General features: G+C 37.8%; 1 protein-coding gene across 6 annotated transcripts in view; it reads right to left on the bottom strand.

Annotated features, from left to right (window-relative positions):
* ARHGAP28 (Rho GTPase activating protein 28) overlaps nucleotides 1–19,187 on the bottom strand; it is a 177,277-nt gene that overhangs the window by 50,219 nt on the left and 107,871 nt on the right. For 5 of the 6 annotated variants that reach the window (XM_037805924.1, XM_037805929.1, XM_037805927.1 and 2 more), the window contains 3 exons: nucleotides 11,995–12,087; nucleotides 6,327–6,419; nucleotides 1,719–1,808 (listed from right to left, as the gene is read on the bottom strand). In XM_037805924.1, coding sequence (XP_037661852.1) covers nucleotides 1,719–1,808; nucleotides 6,327–6,419; nucleotides 11,995–12,087 — 276 coding nt within the window. The remainder of the gene's footprint in view (nucleotides 1–1,718; nucleotides 1,809–6,326; nucleotides 6,420–11,994; nucleotides 12,088–19,187) is intronic. The other variant, XM_037805925.1, reaches the window with a different exon arrangement.

The following is a 19,187-nucleotide window of genomic DNA, read 5'->3' as shown; positions in this document are numbered from 1 at the left end:
CAAAAATGAATGAATGAATGATGTGGAAAGGCTAGCAGAAAAAAAAAATGAAGAAATAGAAAAACATGACTAGCAGAGGTAAAATTATGGCCACAGAGCTACTATGGAAAACTCTAGAAAACAAGGCTCTCCACCCTCCTCTTCTTTGGCAATGCAACCCTGCAACCATCATGCTCCAAGATCTGGGTGTATGTTCTGGGACCGCAGGCAGCTCTTTGGGGCTGGCTTGTGCAAAGAGCCAGGGGTGTCAAAGTCAGAGAGCTAGGCTGATGAGGGGTCAGACTTAAGACCTGCATTTTTAGACTGATGACTTATACCTGTGGGAAGTGTGGGTTTGAGGGGAATAAAAGTAAAGTCTGGGAGATAACTTAGGTACCTACTTCAGCAATCCAGAAAAGGAAGACAAGTCTCAGTAGCTAGACAGGGGCAGAGAAATAGTCCCGAACCATTCACATGATAAAATCCATAGGTCTCCAGGATGGGATATGAAAAGGGGAGAAGGTAGGTAGAGTTGAGGCTAACACTTACAGATGAGTTTTGAGCAATGAGTGCCACCAGCTGAGACAGAATACAAAGGATCCCAGGAAGTCCTTCAAACTGGAGCCCTCAGTCACAGAGACATAGCTTAGCTGTGTCAGCTCTGCTGCAGGTATTTCCTGTTTGTGAATGATTTACTTTTTTTTTTGTTAATAAGTGAAGTGCATTCAAGATTACCTCTAAAATGGAGAAAACCTCACTCATGTGTATTTCAGTACCCTGTTTTCCATGGGAAAGAAAGAGCTGGATTTGCAGCCAGCAGAAACCTCAGCCTACCTATGCCATCACCTGCAGCTCTGTTGATAAAATTACTCCTTGATAAAAATCACTCATATTATTTTATGCTTCTTATATAATCATTGTGCAACCAAACAAAACAACCCTCTAGCCAAAACAAAAAAACACAACAGAAAAGCTAATTTACATAGGGCTAATAGCATTACCTCCCTGAACATTGGATATCCTGGGGACATGTCATGCATGTGAATGTCAGCTATCCTGTTCCTCAAAATGGACAAAGGTTGAGAAACTACTGCCCCTAGAAGGCCTTTTGGATGTGCACCCTCCACCTGCCCATCTGCTGCCTGCCATCAACTTGCCATCAGAGAATCACAACCTCAGCCACACACCGAGTGGGGATTCCTAGTGGGGGTGGGGAAAAGGGGAAATGACAGGAGTCTTTGACAAAGTGCAAGTTTTGTCACTCAAGTCTAAGTGAGGGCATTTGTCTAAAAATGGGTGAGTCCTGAGATCTGAGGTTGGAAATTTTGGCAATTGTGGAGCATCTTCAATATCAGAATGAAGATTTTTAATTTATTCTGTGAGGAAAAGGAAACTTCTGGATTAAGATAGCAGAGTGAAGCCAGGTCATCAAACTGCTGATATTTCTCTGTATAAGTTTGGCCAAGAGGACCAAAGTTGACAAATCCCCTCATACTTGCAAGGAACATTCTTTGGTTTTCTGGCCTTGGTGGTTTCCCTTTATGGAATTCTCTTTAAACCTGAGATTCTGTTCAGTCCTGAGTTGGAGTCTCTTTCTTCCTAATTGTGACATTATTAGTGGCAGCTGGGATGTCCCTGCAATTTTAGTTAGGATAATTTTTGTCCACGTTTGTCTGATCTGTCTAGAAACCACTGCTTCCTCTCACCTTCCCACTTTCAGCTGCACTGTGATGACTTACCATGGAGCCACCTCTGAGAACTGCAAACCTCCCTTCTTCATCCTGGGATGCATCCGACAGAGAGGCACTGCTGAGAGAAGCATCATCCGGCTAAATGGAGAAATGAAAGTACCGTTCTTATTCAGGAAAGTACACTCTATGGTGCTTGTGCACTCCATGATGTGTACATATTTAGGTAGGCATGACAATACACAGTTAGGACGGCCTGTGTACCCCAGATTGCATTCCGCCACCCATGCATCGTGATTGTAAGCCAACTAAACGCCAGGCCCTTTGACAGACACCCTCTCCAGTGGCAGACACTGCCACTGCCTACCACCAAATCCACTGTCCTTAACAACATTGTGGTTTTGTTCCAGAGTGTCAGGTGTTACACCAAAAATCTTGATATGCCATGCTCATTTGCAGCCAAAAGTGATTGTGCGACAAGTTTGGCCTATGAGTTCTATGGGTAATTTTACCAAGAGAGCATTTCCTGGTTGAAAATAATAGAGACAGTTGATAAATGTTCTTGACAGACCTACAGATGGCAGCCTAGTGCTGTCCCAGCATCTCGTAAGAACAAGGATGATGGCCATAAGCAAAGGAGGGCCCAGTTGAAAGGTCAAGCTTGGTTGGGTCCATGCCCAGTGACACCATGTTGTTTCTTGATTACTTGGATCACTTCTCTTGGCTTCTCCATGTTAAAGCCAGCAATTCCTACTTTTCTGTTACAAGCAGCCAAACACAGACTTAACTGGTCTAATCTTGTTTTTCAGACATACCATATGACACCTTTTGCAGTGATGAGAATATGGTTCCTACTGTCCAAGTATTTTTTTATTTTCAGTTATAAAGTTGGAACTAAATTCTTTTGCCCTTTGAAAATGTACTTTGTTCAGTTTTTACTTTACATATGTTAAATGCTGGGAAAACTCGGGTTTTTGCATATTCAGGACTTGTATTTGTAGATGAGGTTTCTCGTATGAATTGGAATGTAAACCTTATGTATGTGCCCAGAGACTTTTGCTTTAGTGTACAACAGCTCTACTGAAATTGACATGACTATTCTTTTCTTTACTGAAGGAACCTTATTGCAAAAATGAATCTGTTGCATACTTATGAAACCATAGGGTGTCTTGTCTATAAAACTGTTATTCTTCATCTTACTTGACTATATTTTCTACGTTTTCTATAGAGAGTATGCATTACTTTTAGTACAAAAAAAGAATATTTATTTTTTGAAAACAGATAAATATAACAAAAGAACTAATGCAAGAAATTTAGGTCAAGACGGCTGACTGACAATCATCTACCTCCCTTCCCACCCCAAATCACTCAAAGGGACAGAAAACATAAAGTAACAGATTGTTTAACATCCCTGGAAACCAGCAAAGAATTTCATAGTAGACCAACTGATTCAAATTTCTAGGTAAAAAGTAAATGGGATACGTTTGGCAAAATGAAAACCTCTACCTATAAAGATTGCTATAAAAATGGGTAAATAGAAATAAAGTCTTGGGATATAACTAAATGTTTGCTGAAATTTACAAAAAGGAAGAGACAGACTAAATAATAATATAATCACAACCAAGAAAAAAATTACTAATCTGGAACATAAAGCTAAAGAAATCCAGACACTGTGCAAAGAGATTAACATGGGAAAAAAATAGGCAGGAGATTCTGAAATTCAAGTAAACCAAACAATAACCATTTAATACATGCTCTAGAAGGATAGAATATAGAAAACAGAGGAAAAAATAATTTAAGAAGCACTAGAAGAAAATGTTGAGAAACTGAAATTTATTCTTAGATTGAAAAGGCTCACTGAGTGGTGACAAAAATGAATGAGTAAAGAGCAGAAACTTGTGAAAGTTCAGAATTCTGTGAATTAAAAAAAATTCAAAAGAGTTGCAGAGAAGTATAAAAAGAAACAAAATCAAGCCAAAGAAGCTTACTAATGTAGGAATGAGATTCAGGCAAGCAGAAAAAGGAAAGAGAAAGAAAAACAAACAAAACACATGCCAAGTGTGTAACAGTCTGTTGATGAAAAGTAAGAGTAATTCTCCTGCATAGGTCTTCCAGGAGAGCTAAGGTTTTCTGTCAAAAATGGACAGTTAGTTGGTACATGTTCCCACTGGAAACATCAACATGGTACCCAAACTTTCCTAATCAGACTGTAAGTATAAGAATTAATTCTGCATGTGTCAGAGAGCAGCATGAATAGGAAAAAGTTAGAAATCCATGCTAAAATTCACATTGTTGTACCAACCTGGGTCTATCCACTGCTAGCTTTTTGCTTTGTGATAAAAACAGACTCCTGCTCTTTTAAATCAAGGTGTCTTACATTTCTTTTATGTGAAGCAAACACAAATGTAACTGATATAATGATTTTTAACAGATGACATGACTGTGTTTTGCAGTGAGTTATGAATCAATAGCAAGCCTACCTATCTGATGCTCACTTAAGACATTAGACATAAACCTAGAATGACAACTTTGCCTTCTGAATAAAGTAACAACTGAATATTTCATCTACATCTACTGCACATAAGGAAATGTCTTCTTGTAGCTACATAGGAAGTGATTTGTAGACTAGATTTCTGATGATTACAGATTGGAGTGTTGACCTTTGGTAAAATGCCCAGATTTAACTTCATTTGTGATTTAGAGTCAGGGTCAACTACACATAATACATGAATAGACTATTCCTTTATTATTAATAGCTCGTTGCAAAATAACATGTTGGGTATTAATGAAATCACAGTAGGTTATATGGACTTTTTTGAGCAAGATTTTTTAAGGTTTAACTGACATACAATAAACTGCACATATATAAAGTATACAATTTGATAAGTTTTGACAAATGTATAGACCTTTTATCAAGATAATGAACAAAATCAGCACCCCCCAAACTGTTCTAATGTACTTTGTAAACTTTCCTTCCCTTTCCTGCCCATCCACCAGGTCCCAGGCAATCACCAATCTTCCCCTACTACAGGTTACTTTACATTTTCTACAATTTTATATAAATGGAATTTTTTTTTCTTTTTTCATCTGGCTTCTTTCATATGAACTAAGTATTTTGAGAGCCATCCAGATCATCAACTGTGTCATTAGTTCATTGATTTTTATAGCTGAGTAGTACTCCACTGTACAGATATATCATGATTTGTTTATCCATTTACCCACAGATGGTCTTTTCAGTTGTTTCCACTTTTAGGCTATTGCCAATTAAGTTGCTGTGAATGGGTGTGTAGAAGTCTTCATATGGATCTGAATTACCTATGAGCACAATGGCTGGATCTTATAGTAGGTATATACTTAACATTTTAAGAAGCTACCAAATTATTTCCTGAAGTTGATGGACCATTTTACATTCCCACCAGCAGTGTACAAAAGTTCCAATTACTCCACATCCTCAACACCACTTGGCAGGGCCAGTCTTTTTAATTTTAGTGGCTTAAGTTTGCATTTCCCTAATGACTAATGATATTGAACTCCTTCAAATGAGCTTATTTGCCATCCATACACTTCATCGGTGAAGTGTCCAAATCTTTTACACATTCTAAAAGGTGAGAAAAGATTGAACAAAATTTTGACACTAGAAAATCCCATGGGGTATGTTCCTCAAAGAGCAAATTGATTTGTTTGCAAAAGCAGAGGGTTTGTGTGGTGAAGCCAAGGGAACTAAAGATTGGAAATACCCGCAGGGAACAGGTTATGGAAAACCTTTAATATTAAAATAAGGAATTTTTATGTTATTTCTGTAAATAACACGGTATTCTGAGATAAAATAGTCAAACCAGATGACCAAGCCTCTCTCATATAAAATCAAATAGAATGAACAAAAATGTAACTAAAAAATAAGGAAAAATAATCTCAGCAGCATTCAAACAAGTGGTAGTCAGAGAGAAACAGATAATTCCAGGAGTTATGTGGATTCTTTTCCAAAATGCATCCCACTCTCCATCAAAGAAGCATGAAGGAAGAAATCAAATGGACAAAATTCTGGAACTGAATTATGAGGAGAAGTGACTTATTAAATGTATGTCATATCCCTTCAAAGTCAGTTTTTCCCCAACATCATATCTTCTCAGCAGTGAAAATAAAATATATTGGGATTCACCATTTGGCTTTTTCTATCTGGGAGAAAGTTAGGAGAGGGAACACAAGTCTTGAAAAACAAAAGGGGAAATTAATTACACAAACCCCACCAAGGAAGAGAAAAGATAGCTTAGGATACAAGTGTAAGTGGAAGCAGATTTGAGAAACGGCTTACGATAACCATAAAAAAAGCTACTTTTCCCTGCTGTGAATGGTTAGAGGCTTTGCCTCTTCTAGGGAAGTGGGGAGTAGAAGCGGTGGCTGGAAAGAGGCAGAGGATGTGGAGGAGGGAGGGAACTGGACACCCAGTGTTAAGAGTAAAAAGTAAGGTGTCTGGTGCCCCCCCCCACCCCATTTGTGGATCTACCTATTAAACTTGGGCCCTATTTACCACCAAATATTTTTCTTACAAACTGATTAAAGATATGTTGAGGATCTGAATTATGTTTCAGGTTTTGCACCACTGCCTTGAAGAAAGCCTTCCTCTTCCATCCCTACTCCCAATTCCCTGCTGTAACTCACCACGGGACCACTGGTTCTGGTAACTGGTGGTAGCTCTTTTTCTTCCCGGGTGCCATCCAACTGAGCAGTATGGTTGTCACCAGTGTCACCTGGCTAATGAGAGAAATGAGTCATTTTTTATTCGGACATAGCTCTCCAAATGTATTTGTGCACTCAGCTACATGTGACATTACAACTCGTATATGTGCAGAGCTATGCGGTGATACACACAATGACTACCTGTGCTATTATTAGCATTTACCAATTTGTCCAGAGTTATGTGGCTCCTCATAAACGCCATGCACTAAAATAGAAATTGGTCTCGGAGCAGACACTATGAGCTACGTGCCAAAATCCACTTTTCTTTTCTACTTTAGCTTACAAATATTCTGACTTTGCTCCAAGATGCTGTGCATGTTAAATAGAAATACTAAGCGTGCTCGTGTGATCGTTATGTCCCATGAGACGCAAGTTGGAATTCTATTTGGTGGGGTGTGCAGGAAAATTAATATTTTCTTGTTAAAAAGGAAGGAATCAGCTGACACATGCTTCTTCCAGGAGTCTGGTATCTGACACTGAGTCATCATAAAAGTAGTAATCATTGGGTCCATTTCCGAAGGAAAGCAGAGTGGAAGGATGAAGAAGTTGCTTGATCTATGCTCCAAGAGTAATAGATTTCCTACCTTCACCTTCCTACCTACCAGTTTTCCTACCTTCAACTTTTTGTTTTTCTAAGAAAAATAAACTTCTAATTGTTTAAGTCATGTAGCTTATTGATAAAATGATGCTGTTTTTAAATCAGACTTTCTGGCTGTATTTTTCAATGACTCATAAATCAGCTGCAAGAGTAGCCAGTTTTTATTCCATTATGAAATTGGAAATTAGATCAATTACCTCATGAACACATATGCCTGAACCAAAATATTTAATTCTGCTCATTGACTACTGGGAAAGGCTCTGCTTTTATTTATGCAGAAGAGTATTTGGAGACCATGTTTCTGATTGTGATGAACTGTGTTGTGAAGTTTGTGCATACGCTGTGAGATTCAGCAGCAATTTGTGATACACAAAAGTAAGACATAAATATTCTATTCCATTATTGAAGCAACTTACAGAAAAACATACTGGATATTAATGAAATCATAAAAATGAGACCTGATAAACTATTATTTTTCACCTTGCTTTTTCCATATTTTCTAATCGTTCACAAATAGCATGGGCTGTGTTAAAAAAAATCGTGTTTTTCTTTCATTGGAAACAATGCTAAAGAGACAGTACAAGGAAAACTTTGGTCAAGATGGAAGACTGAGCATCGATTACTACATCTACACCCACCCCAAATCACTCAAAATAAGAGAAAACATGTATTTCTAAAAGAACAGATCTACAATAACACTGGAAACCAAAAAAAATCATTCTAATAACAGATCAGAAATTGTTGGAAATCCCTGGAAAATAAAAAGTAAATACTTTGTTAAATGCAGAGAAATTCTCAGCCTAAGAACAGAATAAGACAATATTGCTGACTAAGAAGGTGTAGCTCCAGATACAAACAAAAACCAAGCAGAGAGTAAAAAGTACAAAGGGCAGTAAGGGGTCCGATGGCAAGAGCCAGGAGAATTCATTGTAAAACTTTTTATTCTCAGCAGAGGGGCCAGACAAAACTCCCCCGAAATCTCTTTCCACTGAACAGCAGGCAGTAGCAATGTAGGAACCCCAAAAAGCACATTATTGCAACCATAAATGAAGAACTAACTCTACCAATAAACGGGACATCAGTGAAAAGAGAATTCTTGTGAGTTATCACTATGATTGCTGAATTAAAATTGAATGGGGCAAAATTACAGTCACTCATGACAAAAATTAGAATTAGGAATCTACAAAATGATTCTAGAGTTTTCTAGAATACAGAACAAACAGGAAAAGAAAACACATGGAAAATATAAGAGATAATGTAAGAGATATGTGAGTTTAATCCAAGCAATGAAAGGAAGAATAGAGAAAATAGAGAATAAAAAAAACATAATTAAAGAAACACTGGGAAAAGAATGTCTAGAATTGAAAGAAAAGGAACAATTTTCAGAAACAGAAAGCTGAGTGCTAACCCTGAGAGAGGAAAAAGATTCTATATATGATGACAGTTCAAGTTTCAACAATAAAGGCAAAACTACAATTATAAAAATAAAGTAGCAATCCAGAATTATAAAAATGAAAGCAGCATATCACTAAAGGAATAAGCTGTAGACTTCTCAACGTCAACATGGTATGAAAAAGCAAACAGACCTTTATCTACAAATTTCTGAAAGGAACTGATGTAGGGCCAAGCATTGGATACTCAACTGATTTAGGATTCAAGTTTTTTGGATACGAAAATTTAGTTACCCAGAGACGTGTCTTGGCAGCTTTGCTCACAGGAAAAAAGGTGCAATCTGCTAAGAAGCTGTAATGTATAATACATGTGATTAGGTAAATGAATAGTTCTGCTCTTCCCTCTAGTCATTTTGTTCTGCTCACCTCATCCTGCTTTCTCATTATATAAATTGAGAAGCAGTTCCAGGATGCGGATGGTGCAAAACTTCAAAGTTCAGTTACATCTCAGGGAAGTTTCTTCAGGAAGTGCTGGGCATTATACTTGCCCCCTAATTGCCTTTAAAAGGTGGTAAGATCACCCAGGGGAGTGAATCTCCCTGGCAACGTGGAATATGACTCCCAGGGAGGAATGTAGACCCGGCATCGTGGGATGGAGAACATCTTTTTGACCAAAAGGGGGATGTGAAAGGAAATGAAATAAGCTTCAGTGGCAGAGAGATTCCAAAAGGAGCCGAGAGGTCACTCTGGTGGGCACTCTTACGCACACTTTAGACAACCCTTTTTAGGTTTTAAAGAATTGGGGTAGCTGGTGGTGGATACCTGAAACTATCAAACTACAACCCAGAACCCATGAATCTCAAAGACAATCATATAAAAATGTAGCTTATGAGGGGTGACAATGGGATTGGGAAAGCCATAAGGACCACACTCCCCTTTGTCTAGTTTATGGATGGATGAGTAGAAAAATAGGGAAAGGAAAAAAACAAAGAAACAGACAAAGGTACCCAGTGTTCTTTTTTACTTCAATTGCTCTTTTTCACTCTAATTATTATTCTTGTTATTCTTGTGTGTGTGCTAATGAAGGTGTCAGGGATTGATTTAGGTGATGAATGTACAACTATGTAATGGTACAGTGAACAATCGAATGTACGATTTGTTTTGTATGACTGCATGGTATGTGAATATATCTCAATAAAATTAAGATATTAAAAAAAAAAAAAGGTGGTAAGATCTTCGAGGAATTGAAATAAAAGGGAACAGTGAAAGCCAAGATGGGAAGGAGGAAGGTTTTCCAGAGGCTTGCTGTGATTCGGGTCCTAGCATGTCCATCCTGAGAGTATCTTAGGAACATATGGTCACTTCAGTTCTTCACTCCCTTAAACAGGGCTCAACACAGAACCACTACTTAGACCATTAGGCTACAGCCAGGGGCTTAGCATGAGTTAGTCGGATGGGGGTGGAGGGCAGCAGAGACAGACAAATGCAGGGCAGGTTAGCGTTTCCCTTGGGCTGATAGGAAACCTCATAAACACTCCATTCAAAAGCCAACTGTTATCTTACCAGTCACAGTGAACTGCCATGTCTTGCCTTCTAAACACTGCTGTTATTTGTGCCTGTGCATTAAATTCTCTTTCTTAAACTAATATTTAAAAACCCTTGTGTGCAGGGCCATGTCTCCTTGTTTTGTTCCTGTTGTCTACAGGGTGAGGCTGATTTTTCATTCTGTAAAGTTGACCCTGTAAACCTGACCTTAATTATCGGTAGTAGTAAAGGAAGGCAAATGAAGAAAATTCTACTTTCCCACACCCAGAAACTTATTTCTTAAAATGGGGAGCAGACCAGGATATATTTATTTTATACCTAAATTAATATACTTTAAAGTGTACTTTATAAATGTTTGGAGGCTTGCACTTGTCTAATCCGTGCATATATAGTCTGTTAGAATAATCTTCATTGCTGACTTCTGCTTCAGAGAGTCAGATCTGAAAAAGGTGAGAACTGTATTTCCCAGCCCTTTTCTGGCCAGAAAGTCTACTTACAGAGGAAAAAACACACCACACCCCTCTAGAGTAGAAGTCTCTTGTTCACCACGCACTGACCAAGAGAAGAGAAACCCTACAAGAGTTCACCTTTTGTTTTTTCCACTTTGGAAGTAGGTAGAAGGTGGAACATGAAGACAGAAGACAAAAGAGAAAAGGAATAAAATAAGCCCAGACAAGGTGAGTCTCTCACTGAGGTGGGGATGGAGATCGAGTAAGGTGAGGGAGAGGCTCCCAGAAATCTGTTGGAAAAGACTCCTCTGGTCTAGGGGAGAAGCAGGGGCTGCTCAGAAGGGACCCGGGGAAGGCAGCTTGGGCCATTGTCTTGGATCTGAAGTATAATACATAAGATCCCTGCTCTGGGGGACAACCTAAAACCTGAGGACTTCTGCTGCCCACTCAACAGAAAAGGTAAAGACCCCTGACCAGGGGCAGCTAACACATATGCAAACTAGAGTAAAGCTAGAAAAAAAACCTGGAGCCTAAACCTCCTAAACAAGCTTGCTCACAGCCCCAGCCCAAGCTGCCTGGGTTCCACCAGCCCTCTGCCCACCCTCAGGCAACAGAGAACAGGCAGAAGACAAATTGGCCACCACAACCATTCAGCAGATGCTTGGAAGTGGCCACAAGCTGGTCCACTTAAGGACAAGAGTAAGGTCCAGATGAAGGGCTCCACCTAAAATATGCATAGACAGAAATAAACTGTACAGAAACTAGTCACCATCAACATCCTCGTCATCATCCTCATCAGTAGACCGAAGACTCTCTTCCCCTTACAGGAAGGGAAAAAAGTATAGCTGAAGAGAAGGAAACATATTGAAGTATAATGGAGGACAGTCTCTGACTGTAAATTGTCCTGCTGTGAACTGAAGTGCTAGCAGGAGGTCATCAAACCCACATTCCTCCTACATCTCCTACTCACAGCCAACCCCTGAAGGACCCAAGCCTTGTGCTGAGCAGGGAAGACCATGAGATGAGATTCGTCTCATGAAAATGGTCTTCTATGAAGATAGCTTCGTTGACAGTTAGGAACTCATCTTAGCATTCTTTGAAAATATGCACTAAGATGGAGAAGGTGGCTATAACAAAACAAATAACATTTTCTTCATGGGCTACAGGCTGCATTTTTGCCTTCACATAGTGCTACACATTTAGGATGAAACAGAGCTGCTCCCTACAAGATATTTACATTTAGAAAATAACTGAAATGTCAAAATTTTTCCTATGGTGAGAATTAAATTAATATTGAAAGATACATGGATGGTAGGGTAAGATTTTTCATTACGAGCCCAATCAAGAGAACAGAAGTTCACCTGACAATCTCTCCTGCTTTTGACTTCTGGTTGTGGCTATAATTATTGTTATTGTCATTCTTGTAGGTACAGGTAAGACATGTAGTTATTTGTAGATTTAGCTATTTAATGATTCATTCCTGAGTTTGAGTCTCCTTTTCCTTCGTGGTTACAGATAGGCATTTTTTTTGCAAGCTTCCCCAAGTGCTCTGAAAAAAATTACTTTTTCTAACTCCCTTACTTTCAATTCCCCTCGCTTTATCTTACCAGTTGACCATTTCTGCAGGGAATTGCTGATATCCCTTCTTCATCCAGGGTGTCATCCAAAAGAAGTGTTGGGTTACAACAAAAATCATCTGGCTATTGAGAAAAATGAGAGTCTATTTTTATTTATTCAGGCATAATCTCCCAAATGTAACTGTGTATTCAAACACAGGTTATGCATAATACGTGTACATTCATACAGATCTGTGAAGCTATCCATAGCTATGACAGTGTGTGCACTGATAATTGCATTTAACCATTTATCACCCAACGTTGAGAACCCACTAAATGCCATGAACTATAATAGACATTGGTCTTTGTGGCAGACACTGCCAGCTTCCCTCCAAATTCATTCTCCTTATCTTCCTTAACAGTATACTGATTGTTTTTCAGGAAGTTATGTGCCCTATTAAGACAAATCGATTTCCCAGCCTCCCTTGCAGCAAAGGATGATCATAAAATAGTTCTGGCCAATGAGAGGTGAGTGGTGACCTTATTCTACTGAGCAAGGTCAGAGGGACAATCAGAGGGGTAGAAGTTCCTACTGGGAACACGGATGTGGTGCCTAGAGTGGCACAGCCATTCTGTGAGCAAAAGGATAAAGGCCACATGTGGAAGTTGAAATAGAAAGATAAAAAGAAGCTGAAGCCATGCTAAGGAAAAGGACTATCTACCTTCAGCTTCTTCTTAAGAAAGAACGAATAAATACTGAACTCTTGATTTCTGAGGCTTTCTGTTACATGCAGTCAAATATATACATAAGTGATATAGTCAGGTTTTTTACACAGACCATATGACTATATTTATACAGTCAATTATAAATCAGCCTCACCTTTAGCTAGTGGCTTATCAATTGTTAAATTGGAAATAAATTAGATTGACTATTTTGCCCAACTAAAGGTGTTACCAAAAGAAATATTTAATTCACATTAAATATTTAGGCATTAGAATTCTGTTCACGATGGATAGGACTGTGTGTAGACTTTGTATTATGTATCCAGAGATTTAACATTTATGATTTACTGTACAACAGCTCTACTAAAACAAGGATTACATACTCTATTCCTTTATTATAAGCTTGCCAGAAAAAAATTAAATTTATTGGATATTTAATGAAATCATAAGGATTACATATTTTTAAATAATAGTTAAAATAAAAAAACAACTCTTATTTTTTGGAAAAGAATAAGTACTACTGAAGAACCAGCACAAGAGAATTGGTTCAAGATAGCAAAATGCACATAGCACCTTCTCCTTCCCCTGCAAATCACTCAGTGTGTCAAGAGTTATATCTTTAAAAGAGCAGATCTAGAAACCAGTAAGCAATTCCATTAGCAGACCAGAAATTGTTGGAAATTCCTGGAAGATAAAAAAACAGGCAAGAATGTTTTGATAAGAGTAGAGAAAAACCTCAGTCTGAAAAAGGCCACAAGAGTAAAACGTTTAGAAGGCCAATGAATCAGAGTGAATGCTGATCCAGAAAAAATCCAGTGTGGAAACCAAAAGAGCGGGAAAGTGCCCCTGCCCCCAATTTAGAAGACAATGACTTAAGAAATTAAAGAATGTTTTTCTGAACAAAAAGGCAGGCAGATCCTTTTCTCCTCTTACCACTGAATAGCAGGCAGCAGCTAAATATGATCCCAGGATAAAACCTAAGAAAGATGCCCTTGGGTGACAAAGCAGCTACTGTGGTGATGGTGGGGGTATAAATATATTTCCACATGTGTAGACAAATGTATGTAGAATTATTTGGTTAATTGTATCCATTATACTTACTTAATGGTAAGCAATGTAAAGAGAATATACACTGGTTTCAAAGAGCTGTAAACATTCATAAAAGTTGGCCTTTTTAAGTCATAAATTTGCAAAAGCAGAAATTACATGAGCAAAGTCACTAAACAAAATGCAATAATGTTAGAAATCAACCACAAATGGATAACAGCAAACAAAAACAACAAAATGGAATTTTAAAACAGCCTTCTGATCATTTCATGGGTTAAAGAACTAGTCAAAATTAAAGCTATATACTAAAAAATAAAAGACAATAAGAGTATTATTTATGAAAAAGCCTCAGGGGTGGCCAAGTAGACAACTAGAAAAAAATTTGGAGTCTTAAATGCAAATAAAATTATAAAATGAATGAATGATAGGTTCAACTCATAAAGCACCAAAAGGAAGAACAGAATAAGAAATAGATGAGAGTTAATGAAGATCAAATAAATTAATGCAATGAAAAGATCTAAAAGAAATGAAAAGTTGGTTCTTCAAATGTAATTGCTGAAATTTCAACAAACCATTCACAACTCTAAAGCAAAATATGCAAAGAAGCATTATAAACAAAGAAAAGAAATGATTACAGAGAGAGGCATTTAAAAATAATACACATACACACACACACATATATATACATACTCAACTTTATATCAATGTCTATTAAGTACTAGCAATAAACAGAGTAAGTAACATGTAGTACCTACAGGAAGACTGATAGATGTAAAAAGAAGACACACATGAATGAAAAGACACAACCATGGTTGTTGGATGGGAAGTGTCAACATTACAAAGATGTAAATTCTCCTCAAATTTATCTGAAAATTCAGTGGAATTCTGCATAAATTCCCAATATTTCATAAGCGTCTACAACTGCTATTAAACTTCATGTGGAAGAGAGAAATTTCAGAAAACAGCAAAGAAATTTTTTAAAAGAACAATGGGGTGTTTCCCCTAACAGATTTCCAAAAGATGCCATAGAATCATAGGAATTAAATAAGACTAATTTATATATGAAGATTTAGTTCATGCCAAAAGGGGCATGTCAAACAATGTGGAAAAAATAATTTAAAAATTGTTTGCGGCAATTGATAGCTATCCATCTAGAAAAAAGTAAAGTTAGATCCTACTTTAAAACCAATCACATTGTTGCTGATGCTCTCACAAACATTGGGGACTGATGGCTTGATAAGCTGAGCCCTCTGTCTTGGGACTTACTCCTATGAAGCTTGTTACTGCAAAGCAGAGGCTAAACTTGCATATAATTGTGCCAAAGAGTCTCCCCGAGTGCCTCTTTGTTGCTCAGATGTGGTCCTCTCTCCCTCTCTCTAACTAAGACATCTTAGCAGGTGAACTCACTGCCCTCCCCTCAACATGGGACCTGACTCCCAGGGGTGTAAATCTCCCTGGCAACGCAGGATATGACTGCTGGGGATGAATCTGGGCCCGGCATCATGGGACTGAGAACATCTTTTTGACCAGAAGGGGGATGTGAAATGAAATGAAATAAAGCTTCAGTGGCTGAGAGATTTCAAATGGAGTCAAGAAGTCACTCTGGTGGACATTCTTATGCACCATATAAATAACACTTTTTAGGTTTTAATGTATTGGAATAGCTAGAAGTAAATACCTGAAACTACCAAACTCCAACCCAGTAGCCTTAACTCTTGAACTCGATTGTATAGCAATGTAGATTACAAGGGGTGACAGTGTGATTGTGAAAACCTTGTGGATCGTACTCCCTTTATCCAGTGTATGGATGGACAGTAGAAAAATGGGGACAAAAACTAAATGAAAAATAGGATGGGATGGGGGGGATGATTTGGGTGTTATTTTTTACTTTTATTTTTCACTTTTATTTTTCATTCTTATTCTGATTCTTTCTGGTGTAAGGAAAATGTTCAAAAATAGATTGGGGTGATGAATGCACAACTATATGGTGATACTGTGAACACTTGTTTGTACACCATGGATGATTGTATGGCATGTGAATATATCTCAATAAAACTGAATTAAAAAAATCACAAAAAATAAATGCCAGATAAATGTTAAAAACAAAATTGTAAACAAATTAGAAGAAGACAAAGGAGAACGCATTTTTAATCTTGGAGCAGATAGAAACTTAATGGGCCAAAAGAAAGCCACAAATGAAAAGACAGACAGACTTTGCAAAATACTTTCCAAAACATTTATTTTTTTAAAAAGATATAATAAACAAAATGTAAAGATAAGTGTAAGGAAATACTTGCAACATATATTCAGCATATTAAAGCACTCCAACAAATAAAAATAACTGGAAAATGGGCAAAGTCTTTCATGAGGCAAGTCACAAAAGAAGAAATACTCATTTTCAATTGACCTTTGAAAAGATGCTCAACCTCACTAATAAGGGAAATGCAAATAAAATTTAAAGAGCAATAAACTATTTTTAATTTACTAGAGTGACAGATATTAAAGACTGGTAATATTCAATGTTAGTGTAGGTGTACTGAAATATTGATCACATGCTTTTAATGATAGTGCGATTTGCAGTTCACAAAACCTTTGCTGAAGAAGACTTTGGCATTATCTTTCAGAATTCAGAATGCGCATATTTCAGCATAATAATTCTACTTTAGATATTTCTCTTAGCAAGATATATGCACATATTTTAAAGAAATGTATTTGAATATTCATTAGTGTATTAACATAGCATAAAGTTGGAAATAAACTACATATCTTGCACTATAAGTATTATTCAATGAATTATACCACAGCCATAATTTGGAATGACTTTGGAATATTAAACAGCAGTTTAAAAAAATTGAGGTAGATTTATATTTAGCAGGAGGAAACATTTCTAAGATGTTTAAATGAATGCTACCAGATTCATAATGCCAATATTATCTTGCTCAGTAACAATGCGATGGATTTCTACAGGTCCACAGTGTGTAAAGGAATAGGAAAGTTTCCACAAGGAGACACCAGACTGATAACTGCGCCTCTCTCTAGAGAGTGGGATAGGGACTGCTGGGAATGTCAGGAAAAGGACATTTTTATTTTTGCACCATACACTTCTATAATTTCACTTTTTTTTTTTTACAGTAAGAAGGTATCCTTGCATTGTGCAAAATTAAGAAAAGAACTAGTATAATCAGCTATCTACTGTATGAATGATTGAATTTCTATCCTCACTAGGTAAGTATACTGGGTCAAATTCCTACCTCCAAGGTTAATGCAAAGTCTCCTCACAAAACTTTCTCCACTAAAAAAGTGAAAAGGAAAATTTGTTGTAGGTAATTAGTCTCTTAACTAGGTAAATAATGCCAAAGGAAAAAAGAAAGGGGTGGGGTAAGAGGGGGACAGAGAGATGGGGCAGATAGGACAGGAGACACAGCCCACCCAAAGGCAGACAGACACACAGAGTGAGGGAAGGAAAGACGGAAGAAATGATTGTTCTGTCAAATTCAAACAGAAAACTGTAAAGTTTCAGGTAAGCTTCCATGTTTCTTTACTTTGCAGAAGCAGACGCTGAAATTTTTAGGAAAAAAATCTGTGAATGTGAAGATGCTTATAAACATAAAAACATTTTTCAAAGGCTAGATTTAAGCAGCTTTATAATTTCTGGACAAAGAACCATGTGCATTTTTAAAACAGGGTTTATAGTTTCAGGCTTTCCTGGACTTCCATATGCCCTTTCACCAGGATAGCCCAAGACCTCTTTACTCCCTAGAATCTGTGGTCTTTCTTTTGCCTGCAACCACTCCCCAGTCTCATCCCCAAGCTCACTTCACTCTAGACCTGGGTCTTCAGCAGCAAGAGCGGAAAAGGCAGAAGAAGGAAAAGACAGGTAGAAGGAAGAGCCCACGGGCCAGTCTCCTCACCCATCACAAATGGCCCTGTTGGCCTTTCCTGCAATTAAACACTGAACTGTGTAGTACTGAGTCTGTGTGTCTCAGAACAGTAAAAGATTCTTCTTATCTTTTAAATTAATGACCCAATGCGTGTAAGTCTCCACTTTATCTGCACCCCTCCTTGGGGTCTAAATGAAAGAAGAGAGAAGAGCACAAAAAAGACTCTTTATCTCACTGTTTTTATGTTACTAGAAGTCCAAAGTTTTGTTTTAGGCAACACGTGTATTTTCTTGAGTAACTGGAGGATTTGGGTGAAGCCTACAGACCCTTTTCTATTTTTTTTTTTTTTTTTAATATTCTAGGAAATACAAAAACCTGGAGTAGCTAGAATAGAAGTGGGAAAGCAAACATGTAGGAGAAGCTGTTAGGCCTCTTTGAAGAAGATCTTGGAGACAACCGAAAAACGACCTAGGGAATTTGGACTAACAGGGCAAACATTTTCTTCGATAGGTGCCAGAATGCCTGTCACTGGGATCCTTGCCTCAAGTTATGGGAGTCACCTTCACTCGATTGCAGCTGTGGGAAAATCCCACCATCCAGAAAAACACAGACTTCAACCAGGTTGACAGTTCAAACAGCACAGAGCTCAAGATGCACTTACCTCAAGGTGCATCTATGGCAGAAGATTCTAGAACTGTGCAAGTCAACACATTTAGCTACAAGCCACACATGGCTATTAGATCAATTAAAATTAAATAAAGTTAAACATTCAGTTCCTTAGTCACACTAGCCACATCTCAAGGGCTACACGTGGCTACATGTGGCTAGTGGCTGCCACATTGGACTTCATAGCTCTAGAATATTTCCATCACTGTAGAAAGTTCTAAAGGACAATACCTTTCTAGAATGTCGCTCACACAGATACATTATGGATTAAGTAGGCATCTGTGGCTGCCCTGGCAACCACCCAATGTGATCAGTATATCTAAGGGAAGATATTACGGAAGACCTAAAATAACTCAAATTAGAGACTGTGTCCAAACACGCTTTCTACCCAGTATCTTTGACATTTTAATTTATGTCATTATTGACATTACAATAAAACAGATGAGAAACCTAATTGGCCCAAGGCATCTCTGTCTTCTGTAACTGCAGCAGAATATCAAGTTTCCTTTTCTCTATATAGTAAATATCCCTAAAGTTCCAAGACTCCTGTCTGCCTGTCACCTCATTTAGTGACTTGCATAGAGAAGGTACTCAATCAGGATTTGTCGCATGAGTTGTTGGCTGAGTAAAAGAACTGTCAGGAGGAGCTAGCAGGAAAACAAAGGTAGAAATCAGAGAAAGTGACAACAACCTCATCAGCAGTAAAATCGTGGCCACAGAACTGCTAAAGGTAAGCTGGAATGTCAACCAACCATTTCTCATGAGACATCTGATCCTTCCTTTATGGGAATCCCACCTAATGCCAGTATCTTTCATTTCTGACCCTTTTAATTTATATAAACATAAAGGCTGCTCTCCCCTCTCTACCATACTGTCCCCATCTAGAACAAACAACCCAGGTCTCTTTATAGTAACACAGCCCCATTT

This window comes from Choloepus didactylus, chromosome 16, assembly GCF_015220235.1.
Source record: "Choloepus didactylus isolate mChoDid1 chromosome 16, mChoDid1.pri, whole genome shotgun sequence".
NCBI lineage: Eukaryota > Metazoa > Chordata > Mammalia > Pilosa > Megalonychidae > Choloepus > Choloepus didactylus.
This window is presented reverse-complemented; position numbering and strand designations above follow the sequence as displayed.